We start from the raw sequence: 23,137 nt of genomic DNA, 5'->3' as shown, positions 1-23,137 counted from the left end.
AAAAAGTTGGACTTCTGGACATGCTGAGGTAAGGTAGAATTTACGTGGCTATAGGGTGCCATTACGAAATAAATGAATCTTTGGTTTGTCACAGAAAGAAGGAGGAAAATGACATAAGGACAACAGCAGCAATAAGTTTTAATAAGGATGCAAAAAGGGTTGTAACTGCCCGCAACAAGACCATCGTAAGGATGGAGTCTGCTTTAGCTTTGTGAATCAATGACTGCAGGAAAAAGAACATTACGAGACACTACAGCGGAGTGGCGCCAGACCGAAGAGGCACGGTCAATCATTTCTTATGTGTCTAATCTCGTAGGTTGATCATTAATATTAAATTTGCTACAGTATTTCTAAAAGCTATCATTTTTATTTACAGTACAGTATAGTGTTTGGTTTTGTATACTGTATACTGTATTTATTTATTTTTTTAATCTACAAATGTTTGAACTTTGAGATTGTTTAAACAAGAGAAATGTGAAAAAAATTTAATGCCTGTCTGAGAAAAGTGTGTGGTGAGGGGGTTTACAGTCTTAAAATATATATATAATAATTGTAAAAAATAAAGCTTTCTACTTCGTGGATTTCGCCAATGGTGGGTTATTTTTGGAACATTATCCATCTGTCTATCTCTATCTATCTAGCTATTCCCAATTCCAAAGAGCTTGGGATGCTGTGTAAAACTTAAAAGAAAAGACCGGGTGTAAAAGGAGCATCCCCAAAGGGCTCAGTCATTCACAAGCAAGGATGGGGCAAGGTTCACCACCCTGTGAACAACTGCACGAGAAACGTTCTTGTTTTTATGCAAATATTCACTCATTTTCAATTTGATGTCTGTAACACATTCCAATAAAGGTGGGACTGGGCCATGTTTACCACTGTGTCACATCACTGTTCCTTTTAACAACAATCAATAAGCATTTGGGAACTCTTATTGGACCATCTGGATTGATGCAAAATACTGTACTGGATACTGTTTTTGAATTTAAGACATTTTGGCTCCATCAAATTGAAAAAATGTGTCCAGGGGTCACATTTTTAAAACTTTAAGTAGAATTCTTACTAAGAGTGATGGATGGATGGGCAAAACATAAAATTTACCACTGTTACATTACGCCGCCGGCTTTTCTGGGCCCGTGCTCACCTGAGATGGACTGATGCTGTGGTCTGACGAGTCCACATTTCAAATTGTTTTTGGAAATCATGGACGTCGTGTCCTGCAGGCCAAAGAGGAAAAGGACCATCTGGATTGTTATCAAAAGTTCAAAAGCCAGCATCTGTGATGGTATGGGGGTGTTTTAGTGCCTAACAGCAAGACAATGCCAAGCCACATTCTGCACGTGGTACAACAGTGTGGTTTCGTAGTAAAAAAGTGCGAGTACTAGACGGGCCTGCGTGCAGTCTAGACCTGTCTCCCATTGAAAATGTGTGGCACATTATGAAGTGCAAAAAACTGAGATCCCAGACTGCTGAGCAACTGACGTACATTCAGCAAGAATGAGAAAGGATTTCTCCTGCAAAGCTTCAACAATTAGTGTATTAATTGTTGTTAAAAGGAAAGGTGATGTAACACAGTGGTAAACATGCCCCTGTCCCAACTTTATTGGAACGTGTTGCAGACATCACATTGACAATGAGTGAATATTTGCGTAAAAACAATAACGTTTATCAGTTTGAACATTTTTCTAGCGCTTTTCCACCTTCAAGGCACTTTACAACAAGGAACCACTCACCCATTCATACATCAGTGTACGCAGACACTGAGGGCGAGGTGGGTTAAGTGTCTTGCCCAAGGACACAACAACAGCATTCATCTGTGTGAGCTAGAATTGCACCGCCAACCTATGGATCAGTGGATCTGACCACTCAACCAATGATGTTCTTATGTCAAGAGCAGGATATGAACCGCCAACCTTCGGATCAGTGGAGAAACACTCTACCAACTGAGCTACTGTCGCCCCATATATCTAATATAGGTTGAAAAGGATTTGCAAATCATTGTATTTTGTTTTGTTTTTTTTCTTTTAAGTTTTACACAGCATCCCAACTTCTTTTAGTAGTCCCAATCATCTTTTTTAATGTTATTAATCTTTAATTTTATATGCTTTATATGCATTTGTGTGAAAAATTAATCACAATCATCTTTGTGAAATTTGAACTATACAAGTTGTAGTAAAAAAAAAAAAAGATTTGCAATGTCTTCTTTATAGTCTTATTTTATTTAGTTTGTAAATGTGTCTTCTTGTTTGTCAAGATTTTTGTAAGCCATACAAATATTTAGTATTTTTCTCTCTCACAATCAATCAATAAGTCTATTAGAAGCTTCCAAAGACATGACATCTGAGTTTTCCCAAATCCACTATCACACACCCACCCCTCCCTCACCTGTCTCTGCTCCCACACTCCTGCCTTTCCCTCACCTGTGTCTGCTTCTACAGACCCACTCCTCCCTCACCTGTGTCTGCTCTCCCTCACTCACCCTTCCCTCACCTGTGTTTGTGCTCTCTTTTCTGCCCCTCCCTCACCTGTGTCTGCTCTCCCTCACTCACCCTTCCCTCACCTGTGTTTGTGCTCTCTTTTCTGCCCCTCCCTCACCTGTGTCTGCTCCCACTCACCTGCCCCTCCCTCACTGGTATCTGGTCTCACACACCCGCCCCTCCCTTACCTGTGTCTGCTTGTTCTCACCTGCCCATCCCTCACCTGTGTTTGCTCTCACTTACCTGCCCCTTCCTCACTTGTGTCTGCTTCTACTCACCTGCCCCTCCCTCAACTATGTCTGCTTTCATGCACTGCCCCTCCTTGACCTGTCACTGGACCTTCCCTCATCTGTGTCTGCTGTCCCTCACCCACACCTTCCACACCTGTGTCTGCGCTTGCTCACCTTAGGGAGGAAAGGCCCTCAATTATGTCATTTACCCCTTCCTCACCTGTGTCTGCTCCCATTCACCCGCCCCTCCCTCACCCGCCTCTCACACACCTGCCCCCACCCTCCTCCCCCACTTGTATCTGATCTGACCCACCTGCCCCTTCACCACCCGTGTCTGTTCCCACACACCCATCCACCCTCTCTCACCTGTCTCTGCACCCACCCTCCTCCTCCTCCCTCACTTGTGTCTGATCTCCCTCACCTGTCCCTCCCCCACCCGTGTCTGCTCCTACACACACCCCCTCCCTCACCTGTGTCTGATGTCACCTGCTCCTCTGTCACCTGTGTCTGCTCCCACTCACATGTCCCTCCCTCACCTGTGTCTGAGGTGTGTCTCAGACCTGGGTGTGTCGTGCAGCTAGGTCCGTTACATTCCAGTTTGCTCTTTTCGTCTTTTTACACAGACGCTCATGTCATGCAGTGGTCTGATCAAATCTTACGGCATCACTCTAAGACCAGTGAGCCTGCACAGTGGTGTCATTGTGCCTCCTCAAGAACACTTTGTCTGTGGTGCACTATTTGATCTTTTGCTCTTCGGAGCACAAAGCACCAGGCGGACTTAGACCAGGCTCAGCTGAACTTTGACCCTGCTCAGAGGCAGAGAGAGGCGGAGTTACGAGTGATGAAGCAGGCTAAAGGGCAATAGGCTTTCACAGCCTGCTCTTGGCCATCTCAGCCTGCTTTCAGACCTTAGGCAGTGTAAAGGTCATGACCTCGGACCTTAGCAGGGAGGAGACAGAATCTAAAACAATGTATAGTAGTATTTAAGCAGTGGTGGAAAATGTACTTCAATTTGTTGCTTAAAGAGGTGGTATTATTCAAAAATATGTATTTTTAAGTTTCTACCATATTATAATGTTGTTCCTTCATCATGTCTTAAGAGTATATATATATATAATGTATGTAGAGTTAGGGTTTCTTTTAGTCAGAGTTCCATGTACCCCAGATGTCTCTCATTTATAAAACTTTGTAACTAAAAGTGTACTTACTGACAAAAGACGAACTTGCTCCGTTCTCTCATATCTCAGAACACAGATCCGTCTCATCTCTGAAAGCCGGCATTCGCAAAGTTTGGAGTTTTTTGACCACACCACACATTTCTACGTCTTTTTATAAATTGCAAATGTAACATAAAAAGTCACATTTAATATTTTATACATACGCACGGTTTGTAAATGTGACCCCTAGATACTGTTTTTGAATTTAAGACATTTCAGCTCCATCAAATTGAAAAAAAAATATGTCCAGGGGTCACATTTTTAAAACGTTAAGTGTAATTCTTACTAAAAGTGGCAGACAGATGGACAAAACATAAACTTTCTCTAACCTCCTCAAATTTGCTCAATTCTCACATTTCTTAACACAGATCTTGTTCTGCTTCATCTCTGAAAGCCCAGATGCACCAAGTTCAGAGTTTTTGGACTAGACCACTCATTTTTATATAAAGTTGTATTTTTATTTATCACATATTCAGCATTGAAATGCACATCTGTAACATTTTTGCATTTTCAAATGCTTTATAAATGAGATCTTTTCTGAGAATCCTTGTCTAACTTGGACCACTCTAGACAAATGAGGGATTACACAGTTTTGTTTCTAAGAACTACCGATACATGGGCAAAAAAAAAAAAAAAAAAAAAAGGAAAAGTACGGAAGTACCCGTTTAAAAATTTATTTTAAAGGGCCCATATTGCTGACATGTTTTAATATCATTTCCTTATCAAAAACTTACCTAGAGTTGTATTTTGTTTCATTCACAACATGGCTAAAAGCTCTCATGTCAATTTTGCGTAATATACAACCTTTAAGAGTAAAAAGTATTTCAGACAGATTGAGATTTATTAAAGCATCAAATGATAAAGAATTGTGCTGAATGCTTTATTTTTTTTTCTAGCAATTTTTATTTGTATATTTTAGTTTTGATCAAACTATGAACATGCAAAAAAGTAAACCCTTCAACCATTTCAGTAGGTCTAAAACTATAAGAAAAATACATTTGCTTTTCTATTCAATTCAAAGTGGAGTAGAAAGTACAGATACCTGAAGTAAAAGTAAGCTGTATCCATTTAATATTGACTTAAATACAGGACTTTTACTTTTGCAGTTTACTTTCCACCACTGTATTAACCCTGGACAGAGCTCCGTTGGCTCCGATCGCTTTCTTTTCTTTCATGGAAGAATATACAAAAGTGACACCAGACTTTGATCAAGGTTTCTTTTTTTTTTGTTATTTAATTATTTTAGGCTGGATCAAAAATTAGTCATTCTGTTGGTGTAAAATTTGAGGTTCCTGCTAATAAATATTTTAATAAAAGAACTGGAGACAGATTAAAACTTCATTCAAACACAAGGGAACAAAAACAACCACATGGATATACCATTTTACAGATGCAGCCAGGCTTAGTCCAAAGTCAGATTTTTTATTTTTTAATCTTGAACACGATAACCATGGTAACATGGTCCAAAGCAGGTTTGGATCCCTGAATCCTAAAGCTGATCCACAGTCTCATTTTGCTGCTGGCCGACGGAGTACTCTGATTAGACAATCCATGTCCTCATTAAGACTTTGGCCAATCGCGTACGTTTACTGTGGCAGGTGGGTTTTCTTTGGACACTATGGATAACTAAAACCTCTCATTCTCACAGAATTAACGGACAGTGCACATCCATGCAAATTTAGAGTGACTGAAAAGCGCTCTTGATTAAAAATATGATGTGAAGAGAGAAGGTGGTTGGTGCTCCTGACCCCTCTCCAGGTGCGGAGACTCCCTAAATGTTTCAGCATTTCGTTACAGGGTGGGACTAGAGTTCCATGTCCCAAAGCCCTAAATTTAACCAAATTAACTGTTCCTGAACCTAACCCTAATCCTGACCTTAATCTGATGTGAAATAATACATCAAAATAAACATTTGCTTAAAACATTTGAACAAAATAGAATGCAAAGCTCCATTCCTGGAAGGAAATGCATTTAGGGAGTCCCACTCAGGATAGGTGTGCTAGGCATCAGGTGCTAGGCAATAGCCCTAAAGAACATGCATACAAGTAAAACTATGAGTGGAACAAATGTATGTAAAGCTGTCCTATATCAGCCTGCTCCAAGGGTCTCCAACCTGTAGCTTTGGAACTATCAGTAGCTGTCCAGCCTCTTCCAAGTAGCTTACCCAAGGATTTCTGAATTGTACGTATTGTGCTGAATAACAAAAATGTGGTTAATTAAATGCCTATTACCACTGTAAATGTATCATTTTGATGCCTAACTTTAAGCACTAATAAATGGATAATGGTTTAAGTTTTATAAGTGTACCTAAGGTTTGCTTTGGCTCTTACATATATTAAATGTCTTGTGACTGCAAAAATTAGTAGCTCTGAAAAAGGTTAGAGATTCCTGGACTACTCCAACCCATCACAGCTTTGAGTTCAGATTTAAACTTGTTTGTTTAGACCTGCCTCAAACAGGACTGAAGTTTGCTCTGCTTATGCACAAATGCACATGCACAAATGTACAAACCTCGCTAGCACTAGCGTGTCTCTGCAGGCCTGGGACACATCCCATCTGAGAGAAGGATCAGTCACAACCAACAGCACTAGGGTTGCTTCACCATATTCTACTATTTGATGTTAAGTTCAACTTTGGGCCATGTTTTTGTCATGATTAACCAGGTCAAAACTTTTGCTTTTTGACAAAGTCTACAGTGGAAATCTGACCTGCTGTTCATAACAGTATATAATATTATGTCACAATAACACCTATTCCAAAGAACAAGTCTGATGGTGACAAAACAATCCTGTGCCCAGTGTCCTGGCAGATTTCACTCACAAAAAAGGGAAAATAAAATGTTAGACTGATAATAGGACATGTGCTCACAGTTGAGTGTTGGGAGCAAAACACAAAGCCACATTCATAAAGTGTGTGGAAAGGCACCTGCATATAATGTGCAAAGACAAGAGAAGGCGGACCTCAGACTGGAGCAAGGGGACAATACCTCCATAGAGCCCCACAGTGCAGGCAATAGTTTAAGCATTAGCATTAGCATAAGCACATTGCTATATGCCCATTACAGGGGTCTTGAATATATGTTCCTTTTAAGGACTGGACTTGGAGCTACCCATCTACATCCTCCGTCTTCAGTCTGTGGTCAAAACTACATTCAGCTACAGCCTCATAGTGCAATGTGGGTGTGTCAAGGGGCGGGATCCAGGGTCAGTGCGCATGGCCTGGCCGAGCTGCTCCTCCCTCCTGAAGAATCTGGTTCCATCTCTGCACAGGAAGCCAAAGGAAAACAGGTTCAGAGCATGGTGGGCCTACATAGGACATATCCATGGATCTTTTACAACCTCCAGATATGGCATTGCTAGCTCAAACCTGCTGCCTTGGCCCCATTTTTGTATTGGTATGAGTAATTTAATAAAATTGGACTACAATTACCAAAATTACCCGAGGCAGCTGAGATATACCCTGAAAGTGCACAACATTACTGGAAATGTGGCTTGTTGTTTTTCAGGGAGAGGACCCCCAGACCCCCCTATTCACAAGACGGCTGATAATTATTGAGTCCCTAAAATACCCTAAAAAATAGCAAAAGAAAAATTCAATTCTGTCAACTGGACAAAAGTTTTAGAATGAAGACATCCAAGTGGCCTCTCTATCCAAAAGAGAGGAGCTAACTATGCTGAAACTAAAGTTGTTTTCACAATGCCACTAGTTAGGTTGGCGTAAAAAAGTATTTGCTCCAGAAGCGGTGCACTTGGGCCAATGTGAATCCAAAAGTTACATTTTGATTCGCATTAAAAGCCTGCTGCACACTTGGAGGTCTCCACTCACAGAAGGTCTCCACTCACACTCTGGAGTGGAGAGTGTGGTATGAACATGGCTGACGGAGCACTCGGATCACGTATATTGGTATGAATGGCTGCTGCAAAGTTGCTGTTTGACATGTTCATCTGATGAGGGAATTTAGATCGACTGTCTGTGCAGGGAAGCCTGTTTGTGTCTGTGTCATTCCAAAAGCTTTGTCTCCTCCACCACCAGCGTGTACAGTTGTCACAGTGTATTTAGGTGAAAAAAAAAGATCTCAGAGTGTAGCGGAAGCAAGAGCGAATACCACGCATGTATTCACGGGGCTCTGTTTGCTTGAAGCGTGTTGTCATAGAAATAAGTTCGTCAATCAGCTGATGGAAACTCACGTGGCTCATGGTGCATGTTTGGGGTGAATGCGCAGTGTATGTGAACAAGACCAACCCAAAAGTAACAGAATGAAATCTAGTACACACTGGGGTCGGCCCACAGAGAACGCCAATTTGTTTACAGTTTCTGTTTGTTAGCCAAGTCTACTGAACTAAGTGTGAACTTTGCCTGAGTCATTTTTTCTAATGGGTGCTCTCACACCTATTAGCATATTGACTATCACTATTGTTTTTGTTTTAGGTCTGAGGATGGCATTATAAATAGAATATAAATGATGTCTAAGCCCCCCATTCAACAATAGATTGCCATTCCTAACAAAAATGGCCTCTTGACTTCCCTCTAAAAAACATTTCTTTTCTTTCTGTACCACACTATGCTGCAATGGCTCTTATATACTCAGTTTCTTGCAACTGCTAAAATCTGTAGCTCTCTGCTATTTTTGTTTTGTAAAGGTAGCTCACCAGAGGAAAAAAATGGAGACCAATGGAGACTTTTTTATTTAGATCTGTCTCAAACAGGACTGAAGTCTGCTCTGCTTATGCACAAATGCTGCTCTTGCGCCTGTCATCACTACACTGAATGGAGTAGACCACATTGTTTGTGGCTTGGGGTTTTGTCCTTTGGGTCAAACAGTTTCTGTCTTAAAAGTGTTTGTAGGTTTGAAATATAACGGGATTTCGTGCTGTCTGATTCTCAGTTGTTCTGTTTTTTAGCTCTCTTAGATCTGTTGAAGGTCCATTTTGGATATCTACTAGCAGAGGCTTTCTGCACATGCAGATTTTCAGATTAAGATTATGCAAAATATGACTCAGGAACAGTCCACTCTTAGTGTAGTTCAGTACACCCAGCTAACAAACAAATAGGTGTGTTAGTTTCAATGTAGGGAGTTCCTCTCTTTAGACAGATATAAGGCAGTGTCCACCAGCAATCTGACCAGAATTGAAGAAGCCACTTAGATGAGCGGTGAAACAGGTTCACTCTAAAACTTTTGTCCAATTGACATAGTTGAAATTTTCATTTGCTATGGATCATACCTGAATGACTGAGGGATTACACAGACATCCGCCTAAAAAAAAAAATCTTGTTCGCACAGGATAATTTGATGTAGAACCAAACTGTATATAGAGGCTCTGGAGCTTAGTAACAAGACAAGTGAATATTACTAATAAGGCTTATTATTAAAAAATATATATATCTAATTTATTGAGAGCAACGAGCCATTTGTCCATTATGTCTTCACAAATATGATCTGGTTCACAAATGAACCCATGGCTGCTTGCTCAACCTTCACTTTCACCAATCATCAGCATACACTCACCTTGATCTTTTTGGACATTTTGTCCTTCCATTTCTGAGCAATAGAGCCGTCGATGAGCAGCAGCCTGACAAACACACACACATATGATTTAAAGGGCATGGCAGACAGATATGGCGCGTAACTCCAAAGCTGTTACCCAGCAACCATAAAATGCAGACTTCAGCCTCTACTTTGAAACCTTTAGGTACACTCTTTTACTCAACCCTATGTTTCATAACAGACAATGAATTTAAAACCCAGCACTGTATACTCTATGAAAAAGTAGGTTTGCCATCACTATGTCAGAAGAGAACAATGTATAAAATGTATTCACTACATAAGGGACAACCTGATAGACTGTCTGAATATCTCACTTGTTTGTTGACACTTCACTATTAATACAAGATCTCATGCTTGTCTACATCAAAAACAAAAAACAAAAAAACCTTTTGGTTATTTTGCCTGCCCAAAATGGAATACATTTCAAGGACATGCAAATCTGGATACATTGGTGCCGCTACTGCATTTTAATAATTTGATAAAACATTAATAGTTACAGCTGCACTGTTTTTACTGTTTTAAATGGACCTATGTAGTTATTCTCTCATTGGGCTCTATCTGTATAAATCCATATCCATTTTGATGACATGGGTAGATCTGCTTCCTGTATTTTTGTACTTTCCTTTTAAACATTTCCCCCACACACTGGCACTTAATTAATGTAAAACTATAATAAATATTTACCAAAGGTACCATCCCACCAAGCCAAGTCAGAATTAGAAAAAACTGTCACATGCACTTCCCAGGGAGTGAGTAGAACAGGAGGCATACCTGGACCTCTCCTCGCTCTCGTACCCCATGATGAGGTACTCTTCCCCAGGTGTGAGCGGGGGGCACAGGCAGGAGGAGGAGTAATACAGGGTGTGAGTCTCTCGGGGGATGTTGACCAGTGAGGACTTGAGCACCTCGCGCACCTCCACCACAGCTGTGGGCTCCAGGCCACGGTTCCTCACCTCCCGCACTCGGGCACGAATCACTGCACACAGCATTACTCAGATGTTCGACTGAAGCATTCATCAAGAGTCAACTTTGGAAATATGTGGGCACCATCACGGCAAGCTACATGGCTACATGCCCCCTGGATACCACTCCCTGGGGAGGTGTCCAGGGGGCATGAACATCCTGAACATATGCTCAAGCCACCTGAGCTGGCAAGACCCTGAGATACTTTAACTTCTCCACTTTGCCTCAAGTGGAGAAGTTAAAGTATCCACCCGGAGAGGGCAAGCCCGCTTTTTCTAGTCAAGAACCATGGACTCGGATTTGGAGGAGCCGTTTCTTATCCCCGCCGCTTCACATTCAGCTGCAAATCACCCCAGTGCCTGCTGCAGGTCCTGGCCCAAACTATGGCCCGGGGACTAAATGCCAATAATTCTTACAGCAAAGTTAAATAATTCTAACCTCAAACACATCACATTTAATTGTGATACAGACCTAAAATTCATGTTCTAAGCCTTATGAAAGGTATGATAGCTATGGAAAATGCATCCATTTGAATAATCCACTGGTTTGAATACATTTCAGAATGGGTCCTTGGGTGAAAAATTTTTGGAAAAAAATTCACCTCTGGTTTAGTCTTAAAAACCAAAACACCAAATTACAACATACATAAATGAGCCATCATACACAATGTTTCACGATTAAATCAGAATTACAGTTATTGGTAGAAGCTATATTTGATTAGAACATTTTTACCTCGTATCAGGGGAATATGAGATCTTACATATGATCATGAGCTTACATATCATTTCGCTAAAAAGCCCAGGTATACAATATACAGAGCACCTCTTTCCAACCATAACCTACAACAAGGTCTGAACCCAATCATCCAAGAAAACTGAGAAGATGGGCACCGGTGAAGCCATGGCTACATCTTATTTCTCTTTCCTTGCTTCCTTTCTTTTTGATTACTCTCCTTGATTCTGCAGGAAATGGGTGAGAAAGTCACAAAGAGAAGACAGAGTGAGGAGAGAGGAGCAGAGGAGAGAAAAGAAGACAGGAGACACAGAGAGGAGACAGGACCAGAGGACCAGAGGACCAGAGGACCAGAGGACCAGAGGAGTAGAGGAGTAGAGGCAGGAGGAGACACGAGCTGTAGGGTGAATGGGATGACTTTCCTCGAGTGCTTACTCTAATCAAAATTACCCTGCATTGAAGACTATACTTAGGACAAGTTATTTTTTTATATTGTTATTCTAGGACTTAGGACAGATAAATATGTTAATGTGCATTTTTAAAATTAGTTTTAATGTCAAATTCAAGATTATGTAACATTTCATCCTCTGTCTTTAACCATGAAACAGTAGATGGAGCAGCCCACACTGAAGTTCTCAAACGCTGTTGTTTCTGTTCATGCGACTCTGGTGATCTATTTTCCTCTGACGCCTCCACATTCCAGGCCGGAGCATGTGGTTTGGTTTCCGTGCACTTAGGGCTCGCCGGTCCGTGAGCAGACGGAGCGGAACACGCCTAACAACTTTTCCTTGTTCCAGTGACATGTCAATATCGAGCAGACCTCTGGCTCCCACAACCAGTGGAAAACAGGGCTAAAGTGTGCAGCCAAAGGCATCAGGCTGGGATCTGTGTGGGATCTGTGTGGGATGTGCCTCATCACAGCTGAGTGGAATCTGGAAGAGCTGCAGCTCCGAGCCACAGAGCAAACCACCACCTCCGGACTTTCCCTATCCTCAAGGAACATGTCTGACCAGGGCCGGACAGAACAGCAACATCTCCAGTGCTTCTGCCTGCATCAACATTGAAGACCCTGGTATTGACACATACCTTTATTTATAGTGGAGCTTTCTGCAAAATTGACTTTTCAGAACTTGTAATCATGTTATACTTGTTTCCCCTTCACATTTACTCTCTTAAGTTGTATTTGGAGTTAATCACTTATTTTCAAGAAACCCCTGCTCTGTACTTTCTACGTTCTCCAATGTTATTTTCTTAATCAATGATACACATAGGATTTGGCAGCATCACGCAGTCATATTGGTACAAATGAAAAATAATCCGCAGCTCTCTAGCATGTGCATCAGAGGTGTTGTGTCTCTTTGTTGTGATGATGTTTACAGCGACGTCAGCTCCCATTGGGCACCACGGTTTTCTAATGCAGAAGTCAGTGGACTTATTTCTTTTATTAAGTCTTTTTAGATGAATATTGTGATTTAAAATGTGCAAATTCTAACACGATGATCCATGGGTGTCATAGATTATAACGATATAGCAGGCACAAGCACAATATGTCTGTTTTTACTAAATGACAATTTACATTTTTTTGTACATTAATTATGTAAAAAATATAAAAACAATAGCTTTTAATGAATTTTGATTCTTCTGAAGTCATGCCCCTCTGTGAGCTTGTATTGCCTAGAGTGGTGCTCAAGATTATCTGCCTCTGGATTAGTAGATTGAAGATTCAAACCTCAGAGATGACTGGTGATACACTGAGTACTGGTACTACAAACAGTCTAGAGAAAAAAAATCTTTGATTATTGTAACAAGTCAGTGTGTGAAAATTGGACAAGGATGACTGGGACTCCCTAATTTCCAATGGTGTTATTAGTCATTCATTATGCAAGGTAATTCTGAGGTGCCTTGGGTGGAACTAAACATTGTTAATCTTTATGGAGTGGAATAGTGATGTGACATTCTTGAATGGCTCTTTTGATCAGTTCCTTAATGTGAACAGTTGGAACCAGATCTCATTTTTGAAAAGAACCAAATCTTTTTCCTTTTTACACTGATTAACACAGAACCAACACTAGAATCAGCAAAGAAGCAGAGGAAGTAACACAAGTGAGAGCTTTGTGCACAAAAAAATAAATGTTTAGACCAATTTAAACAAATTTTAACCTTGGTAATTTCTCTCTGTGATATACATAATGATTGCCAGTCTTTTGAATTGTTCTTTGAAATGAATGGATCCAAAAGATTCAGATCCCATAAAAGAGCCCATCACTAGATTGGAAGATTTATACTCAGATATACCCATTGCTCACAAATAATTTAAGCTATTTCACTATGGCAAACTGCTGAGAAACACTGCAAAACACAGTTATATTGGCACACACAGTACAATTTCAATCTTAACCTAATCAGGCAGATTAGTGTCCACGACGTGCAGTCTTTTTTCTTTTTTTTTTTTTACAAATCTTCTGATGAAAAAACAACAAACAAAACAATGGTTAGCAGACCTGCCTACGAGAGAGAGATCTGGTAAAAATATTGGCAAGAATCCCTTACCCTAACTGTAAGATAATTCATTATAATATTATTTATCAGTCTCACTTTATTTGTCCCAAGGGACAGTTGACCCACACTGAGCAGTAAAATACAATAATAGAAAAGTTCAAACAGAAGTCTCAGTTTGGTTCAACAGGTAGGGTCATTAGATCCAGTGTCAGGGTAGCATGAGGAAAGCCCTCAAGACAAAATCTTGAAACCCAACCATTAGCAGCCTTCAGGGGGAGCCAGGTGAACTCTGGAGACACAACACAAAAGTCTCACCTAAGCCTCACTCTCAGTTTGCTCTGTTGTTTTGGTCAGTGATGAAACAGGCCATTTCCTCTGGAACGTCTTCTGCCCCATTTGGTATAAAAAGTCTTTAACATTTTATAGCTAGCTGGTTAGCATAGCTAGCTCCATGCAGGTTCACCATGGATACAGGAAAAACGGCTCAAATCACACAATCCAGTAGTCCTTAACTTCCATCCTTTAAACTGCATCTGTTGCACTTCTTAGTTGGTCACATCCCAAAATGTTAAGTAAAAAATTTGAGCTAAAAGTTTAAAAAGTTTAAAAGCAGTTCAGTCTGCCAGCCAGTCAACCACAAGAGCAGCCAACCATGGAAAAATAACCTATTTTTGTCCCCAGGAACTAAACAAAATAAAAATACTTCCATCCCCTCAGTGAGTTACAACCTTTTAGAAAGACGTTGCTTCACTCTATCTATAGATAGCATTGCCTTACCTGCCAAACACACTTCTACTGAATGACAGCTCTGATGGACCATTATCTGTTAGGCACAAACACATTTGACTCTCAGGCCTCACTGCAGCCAAACCTCTTATTGCTAGCAGATGGAAAAATCCTAATCCTCTCACGAAACAAAACATGGCTTCTTGATTTTCTTGACATTGCTAACATGGAACACCGAGTCTCCCAAATACATCATGCTAAAAAAGACAACATTGTTTTTTGGAAAGAAACAATATGAAAAAGGAGACCTTTGCTTTAACCAGCATAAAAAGGTCAAAGGGTCCTTGGGGGTGTTTGTGTTCTGATGTATCTATCCAAAATAAAGAAAAGAATAAACCTTAAAGAGGGGCTACTATGCAAAATTTATTTTTGGGCGCTTTCTACCATGTTATAACGTTGTTCCCTCATCAAAAACATGCCTGAAAAAGGTTTTATATGTCATCCATGTATGTTTGAGTAATCTTCCAGTCTCTCCTGGAAACCATTTAAACCCTCCTTACGTTTAGCAGTATGAGACCATGCCTCTTGTACGTGGCTCAGCCCACAAGCCTATGTCACCCATGCTTCTGCAAGGTACACAAAACAAAACAATACACTACAAATTCACTGACCTGATGCCATGTGCAGTAGTCCCATTAGCGGGTGATTGCACTCTGAAGGGTGAGTGACTGAAGGGGAGAGTCAGAGCTTTAAAATGGAACTGAAACCACATTTTAATACATTGCTATCTGCGAATATAGCATTTTCTAAACAGCAATAAGTAACATAGTGATCAAGCAATGTGTTGTTTTCAACAGCATTACTTAGTTCAACTACCACTTTATGACATCACACGATGGAACAGCGCAGACCTATCCCTGCATTTGTCTCTAGTAGGTTAGGCTACTATAATGGCCTGCTCACTGTTCTCTCCAAACCAGAGTTAAGACAGCTGCACTACATCCAGAACGCTGCTGCTCAGGTCCTGACTAGAACCCAGAAGTACAAGCACATCATTCCTGTGCTCAGGTTTCTTCACTGTCTTCCCGTAGTTCAGAGAATAGATTTTAAAGCAGCCTTGTCTATGTACAAGTCTCTCCATGGCCTAGCACCAAACTACATCTCCAGCATGCTAGTGCCATATGAACCATCTCACACTCTGAGGACTTCAGGGACCGGCCTCCTGCTGGTGCCCAGAGTCTAAACATGGGGAAACAGCTCTTGAGTTTTATGCAGCTAAAACCTGAAACAGTCTTCCTGAAGATGTGAGACGGGCCTTAACAAAGTTTAAATCCAGGCTCAAAATGGTTCTATTTAGCTGTGCATATGACTGATTTTTTTTTGGTTTGTTTTTATTCTGCACTCTTCTCTTAATGTACATTTTTTTTATCATTTTTAATCATGATGTTTGGATTTGTTGCATTGTGACTGAAACTTGCCTTACCTTGACCTTTGGAAATGTAGACTAGTTAATAATGTAGAATTACTTAAACATGTGGGAATTAAATAAAACACACCTCAAGGTATATCTTTTGATGAGGTAACAGCATTATAACATAATTTAAAGCTCACAAGAGTAAATTTTGCATCATATAGGACCTTTAAATTGTCACAGTAATAATGTCCATTTAAGTATTTAGTTAAGACTAGCTCAATTTGTGCTGAACTGTCATGAGCTGTAGTAGCTTTGTGTTAGCTGCGCTTCGTGCCGTTTAGTCTGCAACCTTTTATGACAGCCTCTGTTCTGTGCAGGGATACAACATGGACTTAGTTTGGAACAGTTTATCTGCACATTTTTCACTAAAGCACTTAACTCCCTGCAGCCATCAGACTACAGCTCCTCCCTCTGAATGACCGGACTATTCACACATCAACACACATCTACATCTCAAGTTCCTAAGATGGATGACTGTGTTTGGGATTTTAATGGAGCTACAGCACCCAGATCATTCCTCTTATTTTGAGGATTAATATTTAAGGCCCCATATAATACTATTTTCTGTTCTGTGTTATAATGTTGTTTCCTCATCAAAAACACACCTGGAGTTGTGTTTTGTTTCATTTACACATGTTTAACACACAAACCCTGCATATTTAAGCTACGTTCTTAAACTGAAAACACTCTGTTCTACCTTGTGATGTCATGTGGAAATACAGGAAGTGCTCCAATGTGTTTTCAAACACATACACTTTCACTAGAATCATTGGACAAAAGGTCAAAGGTAGCTATTGAAATATGATGATATAGGACAACAACATCACAACAGAGAATTTTGAGCTTTGGAGATGTAGATAGACTAATAATGGAGGATTACCCAAACATGTGTGAATGAAACAAAACACTTCAGGTATGTTTTTGATGAGGCAACAACATACTAACATGGCTTAAAGCTCAAAAGAGACAATTTTGTGTAATAGGGGACCTTTAAAGAAGACATACTGTACTTGTGTCTGCTATATAGTTATAATCTATGACACTCATTATGTTATAATTTGGACATTTTAAATCGCAATATTCATCTAAAACGTCTTACTAAAAGAAAGGAGCCGACATTGCTATAAATGTCATCATAACAAAGACATGTGGAGTTGTCGGCACCTCCTATGGATAGCTGTATATCATGCTAGCAAGTAGCAGATTTTTTTTACAAATGAAGTACAATATAGCGTCTTGAAAATAAGTGATTAAAGACTGCTCATGCATGAATCACTCCAAATATAACTTCAGAGGGTAAATGAGAAGGAAACAACTATAAAATGATTAAAAGCTCTGAAAAGTCCATTTTGCATAATAGGTCTGCTTTAATATACGTATAGTGGTTCTGCTGTCCCACTCTTCACTGACGCTCATATTGTACAGTGTACAAAGCTAAGACCACAACAGATCATATTCTATCCTTTCCATGTCAGTGCAGCATAAATATAAGAACTCCTTTATGACCATTACCAGGCCCATCTCTGTAAAGACATGTTTACGTAAATGCGTGTTTACCAGATAAAAACGTTAAATGTCTAATTAGCTCATTATTAGACACAGTATGTTACATATATCCATTATCCAAAATGCCATTCTGTTTCAACTGATGTCACCAGTGTAACATATTTATTATTGCATTTAAAGTAGAGCTACTCAGCAAAATGGATGTTTCAGAGATTTAACCCATGTTATAATTGTTTTCACTCACCATTTACTCACTAAAAGTTGTATTTGGAGTGATTTGTGCATGTTTGAAAATCTTTAATCGCTTATTTTCAAGATGCCATATTGCCAATCTACCACTGTTGTCAGCACCACCGGTATACGCCCACTACTCCATACTTTGCTTTCAAATTAGATTTTCTTAATTGGCGATATACGCAGGATTTGGCAGTGTTGCGTAGTCATTTTGATACAAATGGGGAAAAAAGAAGCTCGCTAGTGTGATGTGTAGCTGTCCATAGGAGAGGCCGACAGGTACATGGCTCTTTGTTGTGATGACGTTTGTGGCGATGTCTTCTCCCACTGGGTGCCTCTGTTTTCTAATGCTGAAGTTAGCAGACTTGTTTCTTTTATTAAGTTGTTTCAGATGGATATTGTGAGTTAAAATGTCCAAATTATAGCATAATGATCTGCAGGTGTTATAACAACATAGCAGCCACAAGGACAACAGGTCTTCTTTGTGTAAAGTCTTTTATACTAGTATTCTAACCAGCCTTGTTCTGTTTGTCTTTTTTGCCTTACCGTAGTTGTAATTGTTCTTCAGGTAGGTTTTCTGTCCCATTCGCACATTTTTGCACTTGCAACGTTCTAGAGCAGAAACAAAAACACTGAGTCATCCTCAAGTCTCCAGAGCGATGGGGCATGGGTGTGGGTGAGGGGGGGTCTCTTAAGTGAGTGGGTGAGGTCTGTAGAGCGGTGGTTGGGAGGGGTCAGGTCTCTAGAGTGAGAGGATAAGGTCTCTAAAGCGAGTGGGTGAAGGGTTTGAAGTCTCTAGAGTGAGTGAGTAGGGGGTGGGGGTGATGTCTCTAGAGTGAGTGGGTGAGGTCTCTGAAGCAAATGGGTGAAAGAGGGTGAGGTCTGTGGAGCAAGTGGGTGAGGGAGTTGAGGTCTACAAAGACAGTGGGTGGGGGGGGGGTGATGTCTCCAAAGTGAATGGGTGAGGGCGGTGGGGTCTCTAGTCTCTAGGTGAGTTCTGTAGAGTGAGTGGGTGGCAAAGAGAGAGGTCTCCAAAGCAGGGGGGTGAGGGTGAGCAGAGGGAGGCTCTGAGGTCTTACCTAAGCTTGGGCCTCTGCAGCGCAGGTTCTTAGAGTCCAGAGGGAAGTCCGGACTGGTTTCTATAGTAACAGCACATGCATTAGCTCATCATTAACTTCATCAGCTTAACAAAGACGCTTGTCATTTTTCCAGCTTCTCTTTTTTCACGACGAACTGTGTGAGCTAGTGTGTGATGGAGGAAGGGCGTCTCCACAATGAGTCCTGAAATTCGAAACTGTGATGGACACATGTCACATGATCAGGAGTCAAGTGGCTATGGGGACGCAAGAGTACTCAATCTAATATGTATAACAGGTTAATAGAAATTCATGCTTTTTCAATCATTATATATTATTAAATTCCACCAGTTATTTTGTTATTGTTTGATTTATTGTACCTGTGCTGCTGTGAGTTCTTTCAGAATTGTGCAACATCTCTGAAGTAACAAATTCTTTTGTAAATCATTATGTAATGCCTTTTAATAATTTTGCTACACTTTTCAGGCTGTCTTTACTAATGTAGTTGTGTTGTGTAAATTTTGATACAGATTAAACTTTCTTGGACTGAGCCCCTGTTGTTTCTACCGCAACACCCAAAAGACAACACAGAGTGATATCAAAAGAGGTAGACTGGCTACATATGAAATCATTCGATACGACTGTCACAGTTGATACTTTGCAGCAGATGTCATCAGCATTCCCTGAGGGTGTGATGCTAACTAAAGGCACTGCTCTGCTTAAAGCTCTTTTGGACTTAAATCTGACATTTGTTTTAATACAATCTGACCATTAAGAACTGAGTTAGTTGTTAGTTAATCCTTCTCTAATATCATTACAGTCATAAGCTAGGTAGCATTAGCCAGCAGTTTTTCAGTTAGTCACTCTCACATTTTATTGAAAAATCAAACAGCTAAACAGGACCATGAACGTATTGATCAATGTGTTGTTTAAAAGCATTTATTATTTTTCTTTAGTTTTCTGACTAATCTTTTTTGTCGGTGTTTACTAATGGTAACCACCATGGTAACTTCTGAACATTCTGCCATAGGCATACATGTAGAACACCCCCAGCATCATGTCACTGTGAAGTATGAATTCAACACACTAGAGACTCAGTACACACATGTCACGACTGCAGTGCCTTAGTGCCTTCATCCTTCCACCGAAACAGAAGGACACAGAAGTACACATAGGGATCAGGGGAAGCCTGCGGACCAGTGGTGTCAGTTCTACATTTTTTTGCTTTGTTCTACACTATATATGGATGTGTAAGAAAACAGTTCTATACATTCAACACAGAAAAGCTAGGGTCATTGAATCAAATGTTCTATTTACTGATCATTATAAATAACAGAGAAAACACTGCTTAATTTTTTTTTGTTCCTCTGAGGCCCAAAACATATATATTTGATTGACCCATCTATCCAGACATCATGAGAAAACTGTATTGTGACAACACAATTGAAACAGAGGCAAACTCTATCAGAGCCACATACTCCTCCCTGTGCCGGGGGGATGGTACGATAACACTGTGGACTGTACCTGGATTGCAGCGGGCCGGGTCCTGATAGTACGAGTCTGCAAACAAGAGAGGCAGATTTAGATTATCAGTGACTTCAACCGCACAGCTCTAGCACGGAGGACAGGGACAAGTGATATTTTGCTTTTAAAATCCATAGCCAGACCCACAAATGTATCTTTTGATTCTTACTTTAACTTTTCACTTTTGTAAAAATAACAAAATGTGTTTATCTAGGCTATAAAAATAATTAGTTACATGTTTGTGTAAACATAAAGCGATGTAATACTCTATTCTATTTCCATTTTAACTCATTAGTCTGTTCAAAAAGGCCCACAGAGAATGGGGCAGCGCCACAAAAATACTGATATCGCCCATTCCTATGTGTGAGTACTCTGTGAGTATCCCGAAAGTACCTACCTGAGTTGTCAGCCTTGACAATGGCCTCAGGTGAGATGCAGACTCCGCGCTCGTACAGGGGCAGCTCGGCGCAGCTGAGGCTATCGGGCCAGCTGTGATTGTAGCGCCTCATCACAGGTTCGCAGCCGGCCTTGGCACGCTCGCACACTGCTTTACATGGCTTTATGGGCTCGTGCTGGAAGTCAATGGTGCAGATGGGAGCATACATTGCACACAGGAAGAACAGCAGGTCTGGACTACACCCGGTGCCTGGACACAAGAGGGTCAGAACTCATTGTGGAGAAGTACAGCTACAGGGCCTCTGAGCCCCGCCAACTGCTCCAGAACCACAGGCATGGAGCTCAACAGTGACCGCCCGCTCTGGTTCCGGAACTAAATTTTCCATTTTTCTTTTTTTAAAACTTTTTTCAAAGGTTAACAGTTCAAACACATCGCGCAGGCTGACCACCTATGTGGTTTTAAGTCCAAAAAGGCTGTTTAAAACAAAAGATTTGGCTAAATGTTTTAATGCTTTGGTGGTTTAAGTTTCACAAACTGATTTTAAATAAAATTATAGGTCTTGTGGTCAGTAGTTATCACAGAGCCCCGAGCAAACTTGCACACTTTTAATATATTTGTTTTCAGAAAGTCTATGTACTTCCAGGACCGGAGGGTGAGCGGTCGTTATTAAGCTCCATTGGTTCAAATGCAGAAGACAGACATGCCTACAGAGACAATGGAGTCGCTGCCTCATGCTTTGTATTTTGAGCTAGAACACACACATGTATATATATATATATATATATATATATATATATATATATATATATATATATATGGATTGTCAAACCCGAATTAGATTATTATCAGATTACAGTTACTATGTGTCTAAACAGTGGATTATATTTGCCAAACACTTCTTAAATTAGGGTACTGGAGTCATTTTACAGAACTTTAACTTCTACTTAAGTAATATTATTTTTAAATCAAATTCACATTTCAAGTACAAATCAGGTACCCTGCACCCCTCTGATGAAAACTCCACACCTTTAAAGTGCTTTGCTTCATTTCATGCAGCACTAGTCTACCTGCAATGTGCTCGCCTGTGTGGCCCCTGTGTGGCCCCAGGCCCCAGATAAAGCCAAAAGCCAGTGTATGTATGTATGTGTGTGTGTGGGTGGGTGTGGGGGGGGGGGGGGGGGGGGGGGGGTATATGTGTGTGTGTGTGTGTGCCCATTTCTTACAGTGAGGGGAGAGTAAGTACATGCATACATCACAATCATGGGGACCTGCATCTCTTACGGAGACATATACCAGGTGCCCATAATGTAAATCCTTTATTACTAGATCAACAACATGGTTAAAGGCCCTATAGTACGCAAAATTGTTGAAACCTCCTCAAAACATACCTGAAGTTATGCATTCTTTCATTCACACATGTTAGATGTCATAAAGTGGTAGTTTAAGTTAGCAGCTATCTTTTACCTTTAGTTCAGCAGAGACTGGCAATTCCAGGGCTGAAATGATTCAAATGATTCTAGTGAAGGTGTATGGAGTTTAAACTTTACTTCCTGTATTACCACATGACATCACAAGGTGGAACAGAATGTTTTCAGTTTGACAAAAGAACTTAGGCTAAATATTCAGAAATAACATAACATAGATCATAAAATAGAGTAATATTCAGATATAGGCAACAATAAGCTTAGGTTAAGATTTGGGTTAAGGTTAGGAACAGTCTCCAGGAAATTAATGTAAATCAAGGCAATGTCCCAAGAATCACGGAAACCCAAATTGCGTATGTACGCGTGTGCGTAAGTGTGTACTTATGTGTGTGCGTGCTGAACGTTGTGCTACTCCTGTATCAGTGCACACAAGGGCCCCGGAGACAGTGATAACACAGTGAACAACCAACACTTTCCAAATGGAACCAAAAGGGCAGATTCTTAACCCACTGAAGTGGCACAACTTAATTCAAAAGATTTGTTTGTTAATTCGCTTGAATTAACAAACTCAAATACCTTTATGCAATCCAGGTATATACAAGGAAAAACCGAGGCAGAACTTTCAGCGTGTCAGAGGACTCTTCAGGATTCAATGACAACACCTGCTTCGACTTCATCCAGATTTAATTTGCCACAAGAATATAGGATCCACAAGAAACATGACTAATCATTCAGGAGAAATGAGCTCCAGAACAGGTTTCACTAGCCTACAGTTCTACTCACCCAGCAGCCCCTCGAATTGCTCGATGGCCAAGACAGCGTTGTCCTGCGTGCTATGGTGCAGGTGGTTGGGCATCTTGGTCATGTTCCAGGGCATAGCGCGGCACAGCGGAATGCGCACGGGCTCACAGGCGGCGGCGCGCACCACCACGGGGCGCACGGTGACGAACGCGGCCAGCGCGGCCACCGCGAGCGCGAGAAGGGACGCCATGAACGGAGAGTTGCAGATGGTTACTCCGGAGCAACGTGAACTTTACTGAGCCGAGTCAAGCCTGGAGCAGAGCAGGAGGGACCGGGGCGGAGCGCAGGCCACGCCCCACTCAAGCTCCGCTGCTA

General features: G+C 40.8%; 1 protein-coding gene across 1 annotated transcript; it reads right to left on the bottom strand.

Moving 5' to 3' along the window:
- Positions 1-5,165: 5,165 nt before the first annotated feature.
- On the bottom strand, positions 5,166-23,137 carry frzb (frizzled related protein). Its single transcript, XM_033987538.2, has 8 exons — positions 22,805-23,137; positions 20,598-20,846; positions 20,201-20,236; positions 18,680-18,739; positions 18,147-18,212; positions 10,238-10,442; positions 9,428-9,491; positions 5,166-7,182 (listed from the first exon to the last, which is right to left on the bottom strand). The coding sequence occupies exons 1-8, from the start codon at positions 23,010-23,012 to the stop codon at positions 7,126-7,128; spliced, it is 945 nt and encodes a 314-aa protein (XP_033843429.1). The 5' UTR covers positions 23,013-23,137; the 3' UTR covers positions 5,166-7,125.

The sequence above is a fragment of the Periophthalmus magnuspinnatus genome, chromosome 21 (genome assembly GCF_009829125.3).
Source record: "Periophthalmus magnuspinnatus isolate fPerMag1 chromosome 21, fPerMag1.2.pri, whole genome shotgun sequence".
Lineage (NCBI taxonomy): Eukaryota > Metazoa > Chordata > Actinopteri > Gobiiformes > Gobiidae > Periophthalmus > Periophthalmus magnuspinnatus.
Note: the sequence above shows the minus strand (reverse complement) of the source record. Positions and strands in the feature narration are given on the sequence as shown.